Genomic DNA, 22,380 nt, shown 5'->3' with positions numbered 1-22,380 from the left:
AGGACCAGAGGCTGATTTGGACAGACTCTTACCCTTGGGTTGACGTCCTGGTGGATGCAGTGACAAGATGGAGGAGGGTACTCAGGCAGGGCTGGGCTGTGGCCGTATTCTGTGGCCTGAGCTCTAGGCCACCTTAGCACCCCTCTCCAGATAGCTAGGAGTTCCGTCCAGTGCCATTAACAGACTGATATATGGCCTGGGATGTTTTCTGCATTCATTGGCGAGAGAGGACAGGGACAGAGGACTATCCCTGCTCCAAAGAGGAGAAAATGGAGACTAAGAGAGGGCAGCAGAAAGGCACAAGTACACGTGGCAGCTGAGAAGTCCTTGTCCTCAGTCCCTGCGGCCCCTCCGTGAGGGTTACCCTGCTGCTCACCTGTGCACTATGAATGCTGACTGGGCAGGAGAGTTGCTGCTTGTAGACCCGATTGCTGTGGTAGTGGGTATAATTTTGAAGTCACAGCTCACTACTCTTTGCCTCTTTTGGGGGCTCACCACCCAGCTCCCAAAAAATCATGCACAGAGTATTATACTTACTTATGAATGCCCAGCCTTAGCTTGGCTTATTTATAGCCAGCTTTTCTTAAATTATCCCATCTACCTCTTGCCCGTGGGCTTTTATATTTTTGTATACCTTTTTCTTTACTTCTTACTCCATGTCTGGCTCTGTGGCTCGGCCCTGGCATCCTCTCTCTCTTATTGTTTCTTCCTCAGCCCCTCTTCCCAGGTTTCTTTATCCGACCATCAGGTGTTTTAGACAGGCACAGTAACACAGCTTCAGAGAGTTAAACAAATGCAACATAAAAGAATGCAACACATCTTTGCATGTTAAACAATGTTCCACAGCAGAAATGAATGGAACACATCTTCAGCTAATATTCTACAACACAGGGGCTAGAGAGACCATGGCTCAAGGCTCAAGAGCACTGGCTGCTCTTCCAAAGGACTTGGGTTCGATTCCCAGCAAACACATGGTGGTTCATAACTGTAACTCTAGTTCCAGTGGATCTAATGCTCTCTTGGGCCTCTGTGGGCACCGGGCCCACACATGGTGCACAGACATACTTGCAGGCAAAACACCTGTATACAAAAAATAAATGAAAAAGGTTTTTTAAAGACATAACCCAATTTTAGATTGTTTGAAGTGTCATAGCCAACCACAAAGAAACAAACCTCAAAGTTGAAGAGCCATGTTCCCTTTTTTGTTTGTTTGTTTTTGCAACAGGGTGTCACTATGCAGCTCCAGGTGGCCTGCAACTCCCTATGTAGACCAGGTAGGCCTCCATTTTACAGTGATCTGCCAGCCTCTGATCCTGAATGCTGCCTGGCCCATGGCAGATGCTTTTGATGATGTGCTCTTTGCCAGCTGGGTAAAGTTGAGGAATCAGGCCTCCCTCTCAAATTTGACCTTTGCTCAGAGGGTGCTTGCTGTGGAACAATCTTTTTGTGCACTGTGAATATGTATTACTTTCACTGGTTAATAAAGAGCTGACTGGCCAATAGCTGGGCAGGTAGAGGTTAGGAGGGACTTGTGGATGAAAAGAGAGCTCAGGGAAGAAGGAGGCAGAGTCACCAGAAGAGGCAGAGAGAAGTAAGAGGAACACGGCCTGCTGAAAAAAGGTACCATCACGAGGCAGAGTGTAGATAAGAAATAAGGGTTAATTTAAGTTGTAAGAGCTAGTTAGTAACAAGCCTAAGCTATCGGCTGAACTTTCATAATTAATAAGAAGTCTCTGTGTGTTTATTTGGGAGCAGGCTGGCAGGACAGAAATATCCTTCTGCAGGTACTGAAGATGCATGAGAGGTGGGGAGCAGAAGCTAGGACCCACAGGCCTCACTACCTACCTACCCTCACACACTTTAGCAGGCACACATACTGGTGGGAGTGTGGGTGATTCTGCTGGTCCTTAGATTGTATTGGAGGAGGGCCATCTTGGAGACAGAGTATGTCCTGCCTTTTGCTCTTCTTTCTTCCTTGCTTGCATGCCTGAGCCCTTCTCTGTCAGGCACTGTCCTATGCCTGAGCAAGGCAATGACCAAATCAGATGTGGTCCCTGTCCTGTGAATGTGAAAACATGGAGAATATTGGATAGTGATAGATGCAGGGGGTCAGTGAGGCAGGTGGGAGGGGCAAGGAATGTGTGCGCTTGTGCACATATGTGTGCATGCATGTGTGCACATTCATGTGTGAATGTGTGCATGTGTGCGTGTGCGTGTGTGGTGTGGTGTGTGTGTGTGTGTGTGTGTATATGCAGGTGCATGCATGTATGTTGCACTAATTCATAGAAGGTGGTCAAGAAAGGCCTCACTAAAAAGGAGATCTTTAACTGTGACCTGTAGGAAGTGAGGGTGGAGCTGGGCGTGGTGGTGCACACCCAGCACTCAGGAGGCAGAGGCAGGTGGATCTCTGGAGGCCAGCCTGGTCTACAGAATGAGTTCCAGGATGGCCATGACTGTTACACAGAGAAACCCTGTCTTGAAAAAAAAAAACAAAACTAAAAACAAAAAACAAAGGAAAAGGAAAGAAAGTGAGGGTGGGAGCTGAGCACACAGGAGGAGCATGCTGGGAAGGGGAAGCAGCAGGTGCAAAGGTCCTGAGGCATAGTGGAGGAGGGAGCAGGAAGTGGTAGAAGACGTACAGGGAGACCATGCAGGCTGCAGACAAGGCCTGTGCAGGAGGGACAAGAAGGGCCTCAAAGGAGGCATGAGATGAATTCACAGTCCACGCGCAAATGGGCCGAGAGCACTCAGGCTCAGCCCAGGGAGCAGCATGTTTACACAATCAAGCACACATGAAATGCCTGCTGTATGCATGGCCTGTGCATGATGTCAGGTGTCTAGTGGGGTTATGGTATATGTCCTGGGGGCCACTGACTAGCTGCCCTGCTCCTGGTCTACAGGCCTCCTGGTGGGTGGAACTGGCAGAACCATGGCCGGGTGTGATAGAATACATGGCCTGGGAGACTCCTTCCCTTCTGGCCACTCCACACCCTGGCTATTCCTCTAGAAAACACAAATCCATCCATCCCATCCTGCCCCTCTCTCCTGTCATGCAGGGTAAGAGAAGTCCAGCGAAGCTTGTCCACTGCCTGCACAGGCCCCTGCCAGTCCCTGCTGTCCCCCTGTGCCGGCCATCTGTCCCACTCAGATGACTGAACACACTTCCAGTTCTTGGCTGCTCTCCTGTGCTGCCATTTGGCTGACAGTCAGGCCCTGGAGGCCCCTAATGGATGCACCTGTGCTGGTTGATAACTAGACCTCCCCAGCCCCCCACCCCTCCCCATTGCCCTGTCCCAGCTGCTCTCCCAGTACCACCGAGATCTCTCCATGATCCAGGAACTGAGGGATGAGCACCTCACACAGGGCCCAGCACCTGTGCAGGGATCAGGAAGTCCATCCTGGTTGCCTGACCTGGGTGCCTACCTGGCCACCAGGACTTCAATGGAACCCGCCTATGTCCTCTGTCTACCCCTTTTCCTGTTGCTGTGGCAAAAAGCCCTGTGAAAGAAACTTAGGAAAGGAAGAGTTGCCTGGCAATAGTGGTGGTGGCGCCCCTCTAGTCCCAGCACTCAGGAGGCAGAGGCAGGTGGGTCTCTGTGAGTTCAAGGTCAGCCTGGTCTACAGAGCCAGGTCCAGGACAGCCAGTACTGCTACACTGAGAAACCCTAATGGGGAGGGCAGGGGAGAAGAAAAGAAAGAGAGAGAGAGAGAGAGAGAGAGAGAGAGAGAGAGAGAGAGAGAAGAAAGAAAAAGAAAGGTTTATTTTGGCCCACAGTCCATCGTGGTGGAAAGGTGTGTTGGCAGGAGCTCCAGGCAGCAGGTCACATCCTCAGTCAGGGAGCAGAGAGAGATGGACGCTGGAGCTCAGTTTGTTTACTCAGCCTGGGACCCCAGCTGATGAGATGGTGCCACTCACGGTCAAAATGGGTCTTCTTCCTGCTAAGCCTCTCTGGAAACTCCCTCACAGATATTTCTAAATCCAGTCAGGTTGACAGGGAAGCTGGGCCATCACAACCCACACTGGCTCTTGTACCCCCTTACCCTAGACCTGACCCATGCTAATCAACTACCAGTTAGTGACCACAAGTGTCCATCGTGGGAGAAGGCAGACAGCAGTGAGTCAGAACCACAATGGCTGATTGTGGACTCGGGCCACTGCAGCAGGTGAGAGGGGCTAGCTGAGGACCAGGTGTCAGGGAACAGTTAGAAGACAACCACCTCACTGGAGCCTGTGGAGGGCATTAGCCTGGTCCCTGATGGCTCCTGCCGCCCCTGCTGGCTCCGAGTGCCTACAGGAAGTAGGTGAGAGGTTCAGAGCTGCTGTTCCTCGACAGATGAGGTGTCTGAAGTTGCCAGACAGAGTGTCCAGGGCAGGGCCTCCCCAGAGCAGCTGAGCCTGGAGATGTCAGAAGTCAGGGTGCAGGTATGAGGGTGGATGCCAGGATGGCCTCATCTCATGGGTCTGGGCACCATGCCTGGGAGCCTCCCTGAAGCTGAGTGGGCACGATCATGCAGTGCAGAGTCACAGTGGATATGTAGGCTACCCAAGTACAAAGAGCAGAGGGACCCCAGCTGTGCTATGCTACAGACCTCTTCTTCATTGGAAGCTTAATGGTCGCTGAAGAACTGCCCACCAGCCCCTGTTTTATCTGCAGGTAGCCATAGAGGCCAGAACACACTTGCAGGCATTGGGCTGCCCAGCCTTTGGTGTCCTCATGCCCCTGAACCACCTAGATGACTGTGCAAGGCTCCAGAGACCCAGTAAACAGAAGATACTGGAATAACTAGGGAACTGGTAGCAGGTCCATGTGGCCATGGGGACCCTAGGTTCCAGGATGTACTTCACACACACCTAGTGGAGTCTCCTTAGACGTCTGGACAAGGCTATGAAGATCTGTGGGACTCTACCCACACAGCCATAAACTCCAGGTCCAGGGCCTTGAGCTGGCCACACAGTTAGGCCCTGTGGTGTCGTGGTCAAGTGTCAGGGAAACTGTGTCCCTGGTATCCATCTTGGCTATGCTGTCGATATGAGAAGCCTATGGACAGCTTCTCAGAAGAAATAGCCCCACTGGTGCTGCCATCCCAGAACTCAGGATGCCGTGGCAGGAGGCTCATGAGTTTGAGGCCAGCTGGAGCTTCATGGTGAGCCTTTGTCTCAAAAAGCAGCCATGACAAAAATAGCCAAAGTCAAAAGGCATGACTGTGTGAAGCGGCATTGAATCAGAAGAGCCAGGCAGTGGGGATCAGCATGAGACCAGGGAGAGTTCCTTGGAAAAAGCCACTGGCTGTGAGTCCTGCCCCTCTTACCCTGGAGAGCATGGAGATGGAGGCAACTTTGTTTCTAGGTCAGTGAGGGCCTGAGAGAGTGACATGGAGACAGACAGACAGGGTCAGGCTCACACCAGGGTGAGACCAAGGCTGGGGCAGGCTCTGGTGTGGCAGCAGCGAGGACAGTGTTCCCGAGGCCACTGTGGGAGGGAAGGTGGCCAGTGTACTTCACTCTCAGGCTGTTCAGCAGGAGGCCGGAGGACAGGAGGAGCCATGGGTGGCGATGTCTGTGCCTAGGAAAGAGTCCCTGTCTATTGCTTGCCAGCCATGTTGGGAGGGTGAGACCAGGGCTGCCGAGTTAGGGTGCAATCGGAAGCTGGGACAACCCCGAGGCCTTCATGCATCCACTCAGCCCATCTCCGTTGCTGTCATGAAGCGCCAGTGCTGGATGCTTTATAAGCAAAAGAGGTGCATTAGCTCATGGTTTTGGAGGATAATAGTTCAAATAGTGTGGTGCAGGCTCCGGGGAGGGGTTGCTAGTGGTAGTGGTGGGGCCTGAGTCCAGAAGCCTGCGGACCAGGGGCTCTGATGATAAGAGGAGAAGGCAGATGCTGTGACTCCCAGCTTCAGCTCCGGAAGAGATGGGGGAGATTTACCCTTCCTCTTCTGCATAGCATCCCCACACCCACTGAGAAGGGTGGATCTTCCCTATGCCACTCATGGAGTCTGAAGTCCACCCTGCCCAGAACCCCTCCCAGGCATGCCCACAGCGATGGCTCACAAGCAACCTTAGCCCAACCAGGCGGGCCCATGGAGCTAACCACCACCATCAGCAAAGACCCTTTTTCCAAAAAGAGGTCCCCGCACAGGGCCTGGACAAAGCTTTGGGAGGGAGGCACTGCGCTGAGGAGGTTAGAGAAGTGGGGACATGCAGGTGTGAAGTAGGTGGGGCAGGGGTGTCTTCCACCTGCTGGTAACATGTCCCCAGGACAGCCCTCACCCACTGAGGGGTCCCAGCCACTGCCTGTCCAGCCCAGATCTTTACTCCTGCCCCACCCCTGACCTCTCCTGTGCCCCTCACACCTGACAGGTGACTGACCTCAAATGTGTGTATGTAACTGGTTGTACGGTGTCCTTGACGGTCCAGAGAGTTGGAGGGACCTCACTAGGTTTGTCTGCCCGGCATGGAGCCTTACACTATTGAGTTAAAGCAACACAGATTGTGGGGTCCCTGCCAAGAGGACCCCTCCCGCCACAAGCCTCATGACTGACTCTGATGGAATGTTCTCGGCCCCCCACCCGTGCTGGCTGGGGGAGCTGGCCTCATGCCTTTCCGTTGTCTTCCAAGATACACAGCCACCTCAGAAAGCACCCCCCGCCCCTCCTGGCAGAGGGAGTCCTGCATCCTGCATTTGGGCTCACAAAGAGCCATTTTTCAGAAGGACAAAGCCTACCTAAAGACAGTTTGGGGCACTTCCCAAGGCTTCCATCTGTTTTTTGTTTTTGTTTTTTTAAATAAAGCAAACAAAAGTGTGATTTTGTCCTTTTGATTCTTCTTCCTTCTGTGTGTTTATGTGTGTGTGTTTGAGAGAGCTGTTGGCTATGTAGCCCAGGCTGGCCTTGAGCTCGCCATCCTGCCTCGGCTTCATGGATGCTGAATCACATGTGCACATATGATTCAGTGCCTGTGGAGGCCAGAGGTCGATGTTGGGTGGGTGTCTTCCTTAGACACTGTGCACCTTTTATGGAGACGGGCCTCATGGAGCCTGGAGCCTGCTGGTTCACAAAGGCTGGTTTGCCAGCAAACTCCAGGGCCCTGTCTCTGTCCCCCAGTGCTAAGATTATAGTATGCACCACCATGCTAGAGTTTGATGTGGGTGTTGGGATTTGAACTCAGGTCCTCATGTTTCCCTGACAGCTGTTCTGCCCTACCTCCCTAGCCCCAGAATGGTTTACTTTTTAACACAGGGCAGCTTAGGCAGGTGAACTGGGCCTCAGGTACCCAGGCTCTGCTCCTTCTGAGGCCCCTCTCTTTGGCTTGCTGGTGGCTTCCTCTCTCATCCTTTCTTGGATGTCCTTTTATTTGCCTGGATCTTATATCCTTCTCTGAGAAGACCCCAGTGGCTTCACCAAGGACCCTTGGTGCCAGACTAATGTGGTCACCCCACCCTCACTCCAAGCTCGGTCACATTCTGATACGCCAGGGGCAGGCAGGGCTTCCAAATGTGAGCTGGAGAAACATACTTGGCCCATGATGGAGTCTTGGTCGTGGGGGCCTCAGGAAGGTCCCCCAAGAACAAACCCAGTATCTCAAAGTGACATCGGGATGGGTAGGACTCCCAGCAATGGGAAGGGGCCCTCTCTGCTGGTGTCAGCAGCTTACGGGGCGAAGGGACAAGTAACTCAACCCCTCAGGGAGCCATGGATCCCTGCTTCATGTTCCAGCATGGCAGAGGACACAGCTCCTGCCCAAGAAGCCAGGTACCATGTGTCCCTTAGGCCGGAATCTTGGACTGGAGGGCAGTCAAAGGAGCCTAGTGGGGATGCACAAATGAATGCTTAACAGAACACACCACCCAGTAAATGCAGAAATAGCAGGTTCCAGGAGCACCCACAGCTGGGAACACCCCAGTCCAGTGAGGTGGGCTGGGCCTCAAGCCTCAGAAAATGAGGGTGGCTACTACCACCCTGTCACCGCATCCTGAGTAAACAGCTGGCTTTAGTCCCTGCTGGCTTTGGTGATAGTTATTTGCTGTGACCTCCTGTACACACACACACACACACACACACACACACACACACACACACACACACATCCTTGATGCTGTGGTTGATGAATGCACAGATTAGTCACATTCCTTATGTTGCTCAGGGGAGCTAGCTCTGCTCAGCTCCCACAGTGCCTCACCCCAGCATACAGCAGGCCAGCAGCAGGGCCAAGGCAGTGGGAGGAGCAACCCTCCAGGCTTAAGGACCCTGACTCCGCTAGGCCTTGGCTTTGACTCAGTAGCTGATGAAATGCAGATTCCCACAAGGAGACTGGCTTTGAAGGAAGCTGGCTGCTAGCCACACCTCAGGCCCAGTCTGCCAAGATCCATGGCTTCTCCCAAGCAGAGGAGCCCAGGTGTTTCTCAGTGTGGGGGATAGGGGTTTGGGGGGCTGGGGATGCAGTTCTGACTCCACAGCTGGCTCTGGGTAATATGCCTGGGGCTCATCATCAGCAGAATCCGGCCCCTGGATTTTCTGGTGAGCTTGGGGAACAGTGCATGAGTTTGGTCCAAGTGGACTCTCATCCAGGTCATCCAGCAGCTGTCAGGCCCAGGAGATTCATGGGAAACATGGAAGAAAAGGATCCACCCTTCTCTTGGGGCCCCTGAGCTGGTAGAATGGAATCTGAGAAGTGGAAATCCATTATTCCAGCAGAGAGAGAACTCTGTCTGAAAGTCAAGCCCACAGGGGAGCTGAGACATGGGAAGGAAGCAGTTCCTGAGGAATTGCTTTGGTTACCTGTGTCCACCTGAGCCTGAAGCCACGGTGGGAGTTTTCAGTAACTGAGCAGTAAGTCCCTCTTCCCTCCGTGGGACGGGGCCCCTTCCAGCTCCTAGCAGCATAGATTCATAGGTGCATTAATGGTGTCTGCCTTGGTCATCACTCAGTGTTCCTCTCCTTTCTGTCTGTCCCTGCACACATCTTCTGTAAGGAAACCAGCTACTTTCAATTAGAGGTCACCCTAATCAACTAGGACCTTGCCTTAGCCAGTTATACCCGCCAAGGCCATAGTAATAGAACTGTCTGGGGGGAGATGGTCTCAGATAGCCCGGGCTGGTCTTGAACTTGCTATGTGGTTGAGGAGAAAGGCATTTGGGGAGGAAAGACTGGGCTTACTTCCCATCAAGTCTGGGACCATTCCTGAGGGGACCAAGGATGTAGTGATGCTTAGAAAGGGGACTTGGGGATTGGAGAGATAGCCCAGTTGTTAAGAGGACTTCCTGCCTTTGCAAAGGACAGGAGCTTAGTTCCCAGAGCTCACACTGGGTCACTTATGACACCTAGAATTCCAGCCCCAGGGGATCCACTGCCCTCTTCTGGCCTCTGAGAGCACTGCACACACATAGCGCACACAGTACACACAGAGACACACATGCACACAAATAAAAATAAATAGTTTTAAAAGGTGGGAGGCTGGTAAGCAGGGTGTGGTGGCACACATCTGTACTTCTAATTGACTTGGAAAGCTGAGGCAGGAGGATTTCTGGACCCACAATTTGAAAGTCAGCCTAGATAACATAGAAAGACATTTAAAAAAAAAGAAGGAAGGAGGAAGAGAGGGAGGGAGGAAAAAATGAAGGGAGGGAGGGAAGGAGTGAGGGACAGGCTGTGGCTCAGTTGGTAGAGTGTTTACCCAGCATGCATGAAGCCCTGGTTCCATGCTCAGCATTACAAACAGCTAGGCTTGGCAGTCCAAGCCTGTAATCCCAGCACTTGGGAAAGGAAGGCAGGAGGATTCAAAGTTCAAGGTTATCCTTGGATACAGTGAGTTCAAGACCATCCTGTTCTACATGAGACCCTGCTCCCCCCCCAAAAAAAAAGAATTGAGAAAAGAGGAGTTTGGCTGCCAGACAGGGAAGGCCCTAAACCACTCAGTTGAAGCTTTATTCTCATGCACACATTTCCGACACACACATGTGCTCACCGAGGGTATCTGAGACCATCCTGGTGTCCCTGTGTTGGAGATGGCCTGAGTCCCTGGCAGACAGTGTCTGGGTCTTCTCTGTGACTGTGCAGAGTGGGAAGAAGGGGCAATCATGCCAAGATCATTCCTTTTCCCTGACATCAGCTCTCTTTGGTCCAGAGCTCTGCCGTGGGAACCCTGGGCTGGGAGAGCTGGAGACTCACTAAGCCGCCTGCAGAAACTCAGGAACACAGCACCCCACACCCTGTTCCCTCAAACACCTACAGTGAAGCCTGCAGTTCTTCCTCCTCCATCTGGGGTCCTTTCCTCTCTGACCATCGTCGGGCTGCAGCTGACAGGGAATTGGGGTGACCACAGGGTGGGCTGGGAGAGGAACTAGTCCCAGCAGAGAGTCCCCTAGGAGGTTGGGGATTCTTCAGAGTGGATGAGGCAGTGTGGGGTGGGGCCCCTGAGGGTAGGAGAAGCCGGAGAGGGGTTGTACAAGGTCTGCCTGCTGGGAGCTGTCATCTGCCCTGTCCTCTCTGAACTTTCCTAATCTCTTTTTCCAAGGGCAGGCTCTGCAGGGGCTTGTGAGCAAGACCTTGCTCACAGTGGGTGCTCAGGAAGGTTTATTAAATGAACAGTAGACCTAGGCTGCTGTAAACTCAAGAGTTATCCCTCCCTTCCTCCCTCCCTCCCTCCCTTCCTCCCTGCCTCCCTCCCTCCATCCATCCATCCCTCTCTCTTCCCCCATTTCTGTGGTACTGGCATCAAACACAGAGCCTCACACGTTAGGCAAGTTCTCTCCCACTGAGTCACCCTCTTATCCCAATAAATGCTCTAATTCAGCAAACTACAGAAGTGTATTGTGAGGGATTTTTTTCCCCTTTCCTTCCCCTAACTGGCTTCTGGGAGTAGGGGTGTCCCTTCAGCTTTGGTGTAGAAGATCCCTTGGGGTTTCATCTCAGATATATGATGAATTAGTGTTTGAGATGTCAGTCTGTGACTCCAGGCACCCAGGGCTGCTGGGGGCAGCAGCCCCAGCCTACAGGACCTTCCCTTCCTTTTCCATCTGTCCCTGGCTGACCTGTGGGGCTTGCTGACCAGCTGGGATTGAAATGGGGCTCTCATGCCCTCACATTTTGTGTGACCCTAAGCTTGTCGGTTAAGAAGGGAGACACGCTGAAGGGGGGGAGTCACACAGGTGACTTCAGCTTCAGCTGTGATGACAAGCAAGGACAAGGGATAAGACCAGGGCAGGCTGTAGGTTGTGGACAGAAACAGATGCTGTAAAGAATCCAGAATCCAGTAGGGCGGTGGTGGCGTACGCCTTTAGTCCCAGCACTCAGGAGGCAGAGCCAGGTGGATCTCTGTAAGTTCGAGGCCAGCCTGGTCTACAGAGCTAGTCCAGGACAGGCTCCAAAGCTACAGAGAGAAACCCTGTATCAAAAAACCAAAAAAAAAAAAAAAAAAAAAAAAAAAAGAAAGAAAAGAAAAGAAAAGAAAAATCCAGAAAACTGTGATGTGGTTTTTAATCATTTTAAGCCATGCATGCTGATGACCTTCTCATAGGTCAACAGTTTTGATTATTTTCTGACAAGAATATTGAATTAGAATTTAAACTAAAGGCATGGCTGATCAAATTTTGTTTTGTATTGTTATTATTATTGTTGTTGTTGTTATTTTGGTTTTTGAGACAGAGCTCTAGGCCGTGGCTGTCCTAGAACTCACTCTGTAGACCAGGCTAGCCTTGAACTCAGAGATCCACCTGCCCGTGCCTCCTGAGTGCTGAGACTAAAGATGTGTGCCACCACTACCTGACTTGTTTTGTATACTATTATTATTATTGTTGTTGTTGTTTTTATTTGCCTTTCAAGACAGGGTTTCTCTGCGTAATAACTCTGGCTGTCCTGGAACTCCTTTGTAGTCCAGGCTGGCCTTGAACTCACAGATATTGGCTTGCTTCTGCCTCCCGAGTCTAGGATTAAAGGTGTGGGCCACCACTGCCCAGCTACTACTATTTTTTAAATTGTTGTTGATTTTTCTTTATGTGTGTGTATGTGTATTTGCATGTCTTTATGTGTGTCACGTGCAAACAGTGCCCTCAGAGGCCAAAAGAGGGCAGTAGATTCCTTGGACCTAGAGTAATGGATGATTATGAGCTGTCATGTGGGTGCTCGGAAGTGAACCTGGATCCTCTGCAAGGGCAGCCAGTGTACTTAACCTCTGAGCTGTCTCTCCAGCCCCTATTCTCTGTCTGTCTCTGTCTCTGTCTCTCTCTTTGTGTGTGTGTGTGTGTGTGTGTGTGTGTGTGTGTGTGTGTGTGGATGTGAGTACCTACTGAAGCCACAGAAGGGCCTTGGATTCCCTGGAGCTAGTATAACAAGTAATTTGTGGCTTTTGTGTGTGAGTGATGTACTTGTTGATGTAGGTGTGTGAATGTGTGAGTGTGTGAGTATGGAGGTAGATATTGGTGTCTGTCTTCTATTGGGCTCCACCTTTATTTATTTATTTTTTTAAAAGGTTTATTTATTTATTATGTATACAGTGTTCTGTCTGCATATGTGCCCGCAGGCCAGAAGAGGGCACCAGATCTCATTATAGATGGTTGTGAGCCACCATGTGGGTGCTGGGAATTGAACTCAGGTTCTCTGGAAGAGCAGTCAGTGCTCTTAACCTCTGAGCCATCTCTCCAGCCCCTCCACCTTTATTTTTTGAGGTGGGGCCCATTAAGCTTGAACCTCATGTGGGGCTAGCCACACATGAGGGATTAATTGTCTCCACCATGCCCCTCTCCACATTACTGGAGTCACAGGAGAGTGTGACCTCTGTGCCCAACTTTTTACATGGCTTCTGGGAATCAAAACTCAGTCTTTGTGCTTGCAAGAACTTCACTGAGCCATCTCCCAGCACCAAACACTTTAATTTAGACTTAACACTAGGGTTAGGAGAAAGAGAGGCTCGGGAGAAAGTGAAATACACCCTAGACGTGGTGTAGACTTCTAAAGAGATGGTAAGACAAGCTACACATGTGGTCTGAGCACCTCAAGGCAGAGCGCTGTGAGGCCTTAGCCTTAGCTACACACATTCCTTTGCTGACTTCAAGTTACATTTCAAGAGTTGCTACTCCCCCCCACCACCACCAAGGGAGATTATAAAGTGGTTCTGGTTCTGGAGGATGCCTTGGATGGGTTAAAGCCGATAAGGTGAATCTGGAAGCCTGCAAGGCTGCACAGGGGCTTAGGACACACCCCTTCCTGTCAACAGGGTTTCCGGGAGATTCCTAAAAACTAGGTTCCCAGCTGGGAGGGGAAGGCCTGGACAGTTAGTTTTGGAATCTTCACTTCTTACTGACAAGGGACTTTAACCAGATTCCTGGGTGAGGGGCTCTTGTGTCCCCAGGATTTTTCCCATCTTTCCATCATGCCCCATGTTGATCCTAAAAGGGGGATCATTTGGTGAGTACCTGGTTCTCCTCTCTCTGACCTCAGGCCTGGGCAGCACCCAGCCCCTCCAGGAAACCTCCAGCCATCTAGCCCTCGGCTCAACTGTCCTGGTCCCCTTGTAGCATCTACTGTACCTAGAGTTCCGGGGACTTCTGAGAGGTCTGAGGCTGTCGCTAAAGCCCCCATCTGTCTTCCAGCACTCTGTGACCAGACCCTGTGCCTCTGGCCTCTTCCCTTGCAGTATGGGAACCACTCAGACCACTACTGGACCTGGATGAAGAACAGGTGCGGGCAAACCTGTAATCCCAGCTACTCTGGATGCTGAGGCAGGAGGATTATGTACACAGCCCTTTCTGGTACCCTGCTAAATTTAGCTAAGCCCACCCAAGCTCTGCTAGCCCAGCTATTGTCACCCAAGCTAGTAGTTTACAGTAGAAAATGACCAACAGCCACACCTGCTGAATGACCTGCGTACAGAGGTGAGGCAGACTGTGTCAAATAAGCTTTAAAGTAAATAGGATTCAAAACATAGAGGTAAGTCCAACCATGATGTTTTGTTGTTGTTGAGAAAAGTCAAACCTAGGCAGTAGAGGAACAGATAAACCTCAGCTCACAGCCAGGCGATGGTGGCGCACACCTTTAATCCCAACACTGAGCAGGCAGAGGCAGGAGGATCTCTGTGAGTTTGAGGCCAGCTTGGTTTACAGAATGAATTCCAGGACAGTCAGGGCTACACAGAGAAACCTGGTCTTGAAAAACCAGAAGAAAAGAAACAAAAAGCAGACTCAGCCCCCTGTAAGACTGTAACTTCCCCATTACTCAGCCAATGGCAGGAAGTGGCCTGCACTGGAGTTTTAAAGGCTGATTGATTTTGTGCTGATGTCTGGCTTTGCAAAGTCAAGTAATAATCCTGCCTCGAGTTTGCTGCTCTGTGTCTCCATGTTTCTCACAGCTCAAGGTCTGTCTGAACAACTGATGGAGACCCCATCTCAAAATAAAAAGTGAAAAGAAGCTGTAATCCCGCGCTCAGGAGCCTGAGACAGGAGGATTACAGATTTAAGGCCATCTTGGGCTACATAGTAAGTTCAAGTTATCTAGCTGGTGCTGCACAGCAAGGCTCTGTCTCAAAATAAAAAGAAAACCAGGTGGTGGTGGTGCGTGTCTATAATCCCAGCTTTTGGAAGGCAGAGGCAAGCGGCTCTCCATGAGTTCGAGGCCGTACTGGTCTACAAAATGAGTTCCAGGACAGTCACAACAAGTATACAGAGAAACCCTATCTTGAGAAACTAAAGAAAAAAAAAAAAAAGTAAAAAGAAGGCTGAGCCTTCATGGTGGCTCACAACCACTTGTAGGTAACTCTAGTTTTAGGGGATCTGACGCCCTCTTCTGGCCACCACAGGCATTGGGCACACCCATGGTTCACAGTCATACATGCAGGCAAAACATCATACACAATAAAATTAAAATAAGTAATCTTTGGGGGAAGGAGGGTGAAATAATCTTTTGGGGGGATTGGGGCATTTAGACAGGGTCTCTTTGTGAAGCCCCAGTTGTCCTGGAACTCACTCTGTACCTCACTGGTCTCAAACTTGGATCCACCTGCCCCTGCCTGCCAAGTGCTAGGATTTAAGGCATGTACCACCACTCCCCCTTTCCCCCCAATAATCTTTTTGAAAAGAAGATGACTGAGGCTGTGCTCCCTGTTAGAATAGCCCCTGATCTGACCCCAAGGGGAATCTTTTTCTCAAACCTCAAAAAACTCAAACCAAACAAAACCCACATGCTAAACAACCCAGTGAGATTCCAGAGAGGGTTCCTAGGCTAATAACTGGGCTGAAGCGGCCACTGAGCCACCCTTCAGTTGGGGGGCAGGTGACTGGGGACTGTTTACTGAGTAGTGTCGAAGGTAATGTCCAGGATTCAGAGGCCGGAGTCAGGTCAAAAACACAAAGGTCTTTTTTGTGAGTTTTATTTTGTTTTTCTTTTCTCTTGCCTTTTATTGTTGATTACACGTAAGAATCATACAGGTTTATGGGGTCCAAGGTGCCATTTCGATACATATATACACAGTGGGGTGGTCAGAATTGCTGTCCCCTCAAACTCGCCACACTGGCCTTCCAGATCTTCTGGGAGCTGTCCGTTTGTTGACTCAGGCTTCCTGCTGTGCCTGCCTCCTACAGAGCTTTATCTGTTCAGCAGCCTCTTTCTGTCCTGTCTCCTTCCTCCCAGCCTCTGGCTGCCATGTTTCTGTCCTCTACTGCTACAAAGTCAACCCGTGCAGCCATCTTGGGAAAAGCCTATGGGCCTGTCAGGGGAAAAGAGATACAAGAGAACCCCATAGGCCAAGTCAGAGCCTGAGGGTGGGCCAAGGGTCAACTGGGAGTTGAGGACAGTGAGATGTGGATCAGAGAAGGTGACGCCTGTGGTTGGCTTGTGGAGTTCTGTTCTCTAAGTATCAGTCACAACCATTACCTCTGTGACCAAGCAGCTGTGAGTTCCCTCAGAGACCTTCAGGATGAAGCCTCTGGGGGTCCCCTCAAGAAAGGAGGGTGGAAGGGTCTGAGACTCCTCCCTCTTCCTTCCACAATAACTGAACTCCAGCTGCTCTTGGTTTGGGGAGGCGCTATTATGAGGAGGGTAGATGGGTAGTAAGGGGGCCTTCCATCTACACAGCGTCTGGAAACTGTCACCCATGCTAGGCTGGGACTTCTCAGTGATGTGGCTGCTTTAGGGTCACCTATAGTTCTGTAACGCTGACCTACCTCTCTATAAGTAACCCTGATCCACACTTCTGAGGGTCAATAACTCATTAGATCATCAGACTGGGATTGCAGATTGCATGGGATGATTGTTCCTTGGTCTGTTATCAGTGCCCCATCTGAGATGTGTAGGTGTGTGTTCTTGTCACCCCAGGACAAGTCACACAATATGCTGCAGGCACACTCAATGACAAGTGCCACGGAGTCTCTACTTTGAGCACCAAGTGATGTCACCAGGGTATCCTCAAGTACTAGATGCTGTGTTGTTTAGCTTTAACTGTCCACCTGGCACAACCTAGAGTCACTTAAGGAGACAGCCTCAGTGAAGAATTACCTAGATCAGATTAGCGTGTGGGCATGTCTGTGAGGGGTTGTCTTGATTGTTGATTGACACAGGAAGACCCAGCCTACTGAGGGCAACACCATTCCCTAGGCAGAAAGAGTTTAAGAGAGGGAAAAGAGGAGCAAGCAAGCAAGGATAGATCGATACATTTGCTCATTCTTTCTTCCTTTCATTCTTGACTCTTGACTTTGAATATGATGTCACTAGCTGCTTCAATCCTGCCTTGATTTCCCTGAAATGATGGGCTGTGAGCTGCCATTGTAAGCCAAATAAACTGTTTCTTTCCCTGTGTTGCTTTTTGTCAGGGAATTTGTTACAGCAACAGCAACAAAGCTAGGACAGACGCCATCTCATGGGGACAAGGTGTCCAGGAATGGCCTTTTTCACCCACAGGAGATGCTGTCTCTACCTGGAGACCCCATCTTTGCCGGCCAACGATGCACAAGATGGGGCCCGTGACTAGGACCTTTGTCTAAACAGGTGAAATGGAAAGAAATGGAAAGAAATGTTGCCTCATGTCCCAGTTTAGATTAGGGACACAAGGTGATAGCAGTGAGCCCTTTGGTATAGAGGAAAGTGACCCCAACATGGTGAGCTGCAAGGCCTTTGGAGTCACCCACTACAGGCCAGCGGGGTACTCAGAGGGAAGGGTTGGCAGGGAGGCCTTAGATGGGCTGCCTTCAGACCTCATCATTGGTGCACACTGATGGTGTCTCCCTGCCCTCTGGCTCAGGCTCATCCCGAAGTGCCCGCCCCAGCACAGCACCCAGGGACTCCTGCAGCCTGTGGCTCTTCTGGCTGCCCACGAGGAAGTAGATGACTGGGTTGGCACTGCTGCTCAAACATGAAGAGAAGCGTGACAAGCAGATGTACAGGAGCCTCACATCCTTTGGCAGTCCCACCCAGTAGAGTAAGAACCAATAGATGCCCAGGGGCAGAGAACAGGTGAGGAAGACAAAGACGGAAGCCAGGATGACCACAAACAGCCGACGGGGTCGCCGTCTCCACAACAGGGTGTTCTTCCGTACCTGGATGAGGAGTATGGCGCTGGACAGGATCATGACCGGCATGAAGATCCCCAGGATAAGACTGCTTAAGACCATGTCCACCTGAAAGCACTGGTCTTCATCGGGGTGCCAGAACCAGATGCAGAAGAAAGAAGCCAGGAAGTTCATCAGCAGGGCCAGTGCCCAGAGCGCACCACATACCACTGATGACAGGTGCCGGGGTTGGTGGCACTTATACCAGATGGGGAAAAGCACAGAAAGGCAGCGCTGGGTGCTGATGGCCGTCAGCAGGCTCAGGCCAGCCGTGTAGGCAAAGTACTTGATTCTCTTCATCCCCTCGTAGACTCTGCTGGAGGTGCTGGATGTGAACAGGGGCCTTGTTTCCAGGCTGAGCAAGGATGCCATGCAGAGCAAGAAGAGGAGGTCGGCCACTGCCAGGTTAAGGACATAAATGCAGAAGGGGGACCTCTGCACACGGAAGCTCAGTAGCCAAATCACCACGCTGTTGCCTGCCATCCCCAAAACACAGGTGACCATGGCGAGAAATGTTATTGAAAAGTAGACCCAGGTCACAGAGTTCATGGTGAGGATGATGGTCAGACCTGGGGCCAGACTGTTGTTCTGAGTGGAGTTCATTCCTAAGGAAGGGAAGGGACTTGTGTTAGATTCTGGGTCACCGGACCATCGGACTCATGGGAACACTGGAATTCTTCTTTAGGCATCCCCAGGCTCCCACTCTGGCTGAATCTGCCACAGGACCAGACAGACACCAACCTGCTAAATATGCTCCTCCTCAAGTTCCCCTCTCTGCCAGCCTGAGTTTCCTCTTTTGTTGAGACAAGGTCTCCTGTAACCCAAGCCGGCCTATGTAGCTGAAGATGAGCTTGAATTCCTGATCCTCCTGCCTCAGCTCCCCAAGTGCTGGGGTTAAAGCTGTATATCATCATACCCAATGTAGTAGTATCATTTTTCTAACAACTGTGATGCAAACAGTTATTAAAACAGGTACAAATTAGTCAAAGAGCTAAAAACTATTTTTGGTCATTAGAGTAGTATTTTACATCCTGTCTTTGAATACCTTGAAAACTCATTATGAAACTAGCCAACAATTTTGAAACACTGTCATGCCAACATCAGTTTATGTTAGTTTTGTGCCTGGAATCCTGCTCACCTAGCCTTTCCCTGTCACCTTTTTCTGCCTCACAGTTAGGGTGTTCACAGACGAGTCCTCCTCTTGGTATTATCATTTTTTAAGTTATTTTCATTTTATGCATATGGGTGTTTTGCCTGCATGTATGTATGTGTTCCATATGCATGCAGTGCCCTTGGAGTCCAGAAGGGTGTCGGAGTCCCTGGAACTGAAGTTATAGCTGTGAGCTATGTGGGTGCTGAGGACCAAACCCAGGTCCTCTGCAAGAACAGCAAGTGCTCTTAGCCACTGAACCGTCTCTCCAGCCGCCTCTTCTACCTCCCTTTCCTCATCCTCTTCCTTTTCCTAGTTTTAGATGGCTTCTTGCACTTTATTTATTTATTTTTTTTGAGACAGGTATCATGTAACCCAAGCTGGTTTAAGAGTCCTGATCTTCCTGCCTCTGCCTACCTTCCCATCGCTGGGGAGGGCAGGCCATGTGTCTCTGCTCTGACAGGGACCTGATTTTGTTCCAAGCACCTTTGTCTCCACTCACTTCACTCCTGTGGTTGCTTTTGTCTGTTGCTATTGTAGTTACAAAACAGGCTGGAGGTGTGACTGTTCCTCTGCCTCCAGAGCAGTTTGTGCCCTGGAAGATCAGCTTTCTTTGAAGGCTTGGCAGAAGGCAAAACCATCTGGTCATTTTTGTGTGTGGGACTGGACACCCAGAGCTCCAGAACAACACTCCAAATCCAACTGTTAGTGTTTTAGGTCTGTTCAGGTGCACATCTCTGCTTGAGTGTCCTTTGCGAATATAAAAATATTCTTGCCTTCTGGGTTCCCACTTGTCAGTATAAAGTACTCTCACATAGTCTCGAAACATTTTCAAGATTTATTTTTTCATTTTTCTTATGTGTATGTATCTGAGTGTGTGTAAGTCAGGTCTGTGGATGCTCACAGAGACTGGAAGAGGGCGTCAGATCCCCTCAAACTGGAGTTACAATGGTTGTGAGCCGCCTGACATGGGTGCTGGGAACTCTCGGGTCCTTTACAAGAGCAGGCTACAGTCTCAACCACGGAGCCATCTCTCCAGCCCCTTCTACTATTTTAGTTTTGAGATCCGGTCTCATTATGTAGCCTTGGATGGTTTAGAATTTACTACGTAAATCAGACTGGTCTCAAACTCACAGGGATCTGCCCGTCTCTGCCTCCTGAGTGCTGGGATCAAAGGCTTATGCCACCAACCTAGCACCTCATAGTTTTTAAAACCACAATTTTCTGTCATTTTTTATTTGTTTGTTTTCTTTCTTACTTTGCCAGAGGTTTGTTTTTCAAGAACTCTTTATAAAACATTTTCTTTGAATTCAGCTGTTTTTGTTTTTCGGGGGGCGGGGGCGTCATGTATTCAAAGGCCAGAGATGACTTCCTGGGGATGGTTCTCTTTTGGGGGGCCTTTAGGCTAACTTTGGGGTTCCTCTACAAACTTTGAACCTGAGGCTTTCTCTCTCTTCACCAGCTGAGCTGAGAAACATCCTGACCCAGGCACACTGCTGCTCTCCTAGTGGAGGGTGATTACACCTCTCAAGAGGAGACATTCTGGCTAGGGGGAAGGGGTACTGCTTGTGCCGTGAAAGTATCACCCATGCCTGGGATATTTGGCCTTCTGACCTGGGAATGGTCCCTGCAGCCCTGTCCCTTGGCTCTGATAGCACTGAACTTCTCTTCAGATACAAAGATACAAGTGCCAATATTTCTGATTCTTTTTTCCTGGCCTCCTCTCTAGTTGTTATTATTACACACACACACACACACACACAATCTGCTGAGTCTGTTCAGTCTTGCTTGCATATAAGTGATATGGGGTCTGACCACTTATCATCAGATTATCCATTAGTGGGCTCCTCCCTGGGGAGACTGCTCCTCTCTCAGCATCCCTTAGATGTCGGGAGTTCTTTGTCTGGAGGTCTGTAAGACTTCCCCTTCCCACCCTAGCATTTCCACTAATGCTGGCCTTATTCATGTCTTTTTTCCCCCACAAGACAGGGTTTCTCTGTGTAGCTTGGTGCCTTTCCTGGATCTCGCTCTGTAGACCAGGCTGGCCTCGAACTCACAGAGATCTGTCTGCTCTGCCTCCCGAGTGCTGGGATCAAAGGCGTGCGCCACCACCACCTGGTTATTCATGTCTTCATTAGGCAGCAATGTTGCTGATGTATCATAGTTGAATCTTCCCTGAAAATATTTCCAATTTAAAATTTTCCTGGGCTATAATGAATATATATATAAATGTTGAAAGCATTTTCATGGGCTGGGAACATGATTAGTTGGCAGAGCAATTGCCAGCATGCAGGAAGCACTGGATCCATACTGGATGTGGTGGCACATGTCTGTAATCCTAAAACTTGCAAGACTGAGGCAGAAGATCACTAGTTTGAGACTAGCGTGGGCTTTTTATAGAGTTCCAGGCCGTGGGCTGGAGACATGGCTCAGCCATTAAAAGGCTAGGCTCACAACCAAAGATAGAGTTCCAGGTCTGGGTTACAGGGCCCAGAACTCAAAGAACAAAATATCAAAGAGAAGGAAAGAAAAGAGAAGAGAAAAAAAAGGAAGAAAGAAAAAAGTGAAAAAAAAAGAAAGAAAAGAGGCTGGACATGTAGTTGGATGGATAATGCGCTCACCTGACATACTTGAAGCTGTGGGTTCCACGCCAGACTTACAAGAGCTGGGTGTGGTGGTTCCTAGCTGCTGTCCTAGCACTTAGAAGGTTGGATCAGGAGGAACAGAAGTTCAAGGTCATCCTCTGCTACACTGGAATTTTGAGTCCAGCCTGGACTATATGAGACCTTATCTCAAAACAAACAACGGTATTTTCTCTGTTCACAGCCAAAAATTAATGGTCCAAAAAATGAAACTGAGTTTAAAGTTCATTTTGACATTGTGATCTCTCTCTCTCTCTCTCTCTCTCTCTCTCTCTCTCTCTCTCTCTCTCTCTCTCTCTGTGTGTGTGTGTGTGTGTGTGTGTGTGTGTGTGTGTGTGTGTGTTGGGGAGCAGGGGTGGGGTGGGGCCGAGAGCATGCTAAGCTAGCTCTGCCTTCAACTGCTCTTTGTCAGCTGAACCTTAGAATGCAGGACTGTCTGCCAGCCTTAGTAACCCATTCTCTAATAATCACGTGAATCTTTGTTCCCAGGGTCCTGTTGTCCATGTCTTATTGCACTTGAGCTGTCTCTAGAATGTAGACAAATAACTGCCCTGCAGCCTTAGTTTAGAAGGTGCTGTAGATGACTTATGCAGAGGGCAGAGCACAGTGTGTTGAAGTCTGCCCTCTCCCTTCTACCATGTGAATTCAGTTGTCAGGCTGAGTTTCAGGACTTCCAGCTCCGTGTCTTCCTTGACCGGGCGCCTCGCTCTTCCTGCCCTCAGCCTCCGTCTGCTGTTGCCTCTTGTCTCACTTTACACGCTCATGAGCCAGTTTTCAAAGCCCGACTAGAGAGGCTGAGACACCAGCCCAGGTCCCCAAGCTGCCCCTGAAGAGCCAGGCTCTCACTGCATTCCAGTAGGTCTTGAACTTCTATACCCTTCTGCCTCCACCCAGACAGACTGTAAAAAGAAACAAGCCTTCAGGTGGATCCCTGAGTTCGAGACCAGCCTGGTCTATAGAACGAGTTCCAGGACAGTCAGGGCTACACAAAGAAACCCTGTCTTGAAAAACAGAAAGAAGAAGAAGAAGGAGAAGGAGAAGGAGAAGGAGAAGGAGA

The 22,380-nt window shown here is 50.2% G+C and overlaps 1 protein-coding gene across 1 annotated transcript; it reads right to left on the bottom strand.

Moving 5' to 3' along the window:
* Nucleotides 1-17,171: 17,171 nt before the first annotated feature.
* Nucleotides 17,172-18,134, bottom strand: Mrgprd (MAS related GPR family member D). Its single transcript, XM_036184564.1, has one exon. It carries the CDS (start codon nt 18,132-18,134, stop codon nt 17,172-17,174), a length of 963 nt encoding a protein of 320 aa, XP_036040457.1.
* Between the last annotated feature and the right edge of the window lie 4,246 nt (nt 18,135-22,380).

This window comes from Onychomys torridus, chromosome 1 (genome assembly GCF_903995425.1).
Source record: "Onychomys torridus chromosome 1, mOncTor1.1, whole genome shotgun sequence".
NCBI classification, from domain to species: domain Eukaryota; kingdom Metazoa; phylum Chordata; class Mammalia; order Rodentia; family Cricetidae; genus Onychomys; species Onychomys torridus.
The sequence above is the reverse complement of the archived record's forward strand: the minus strand, read 5'-3'. Positions and strand labels throughout refer to the sequence as shown.

Bases quoted from the DNA above. Each gene is read 5' to 3' on its own strand.
- Mrgprd (XM_036184564.1), bottom strand. From the start codon at position 18,134: ATGAACTCCACTCAGAACAACAGTCTGGCCCCAGGTCTGACCATCATC.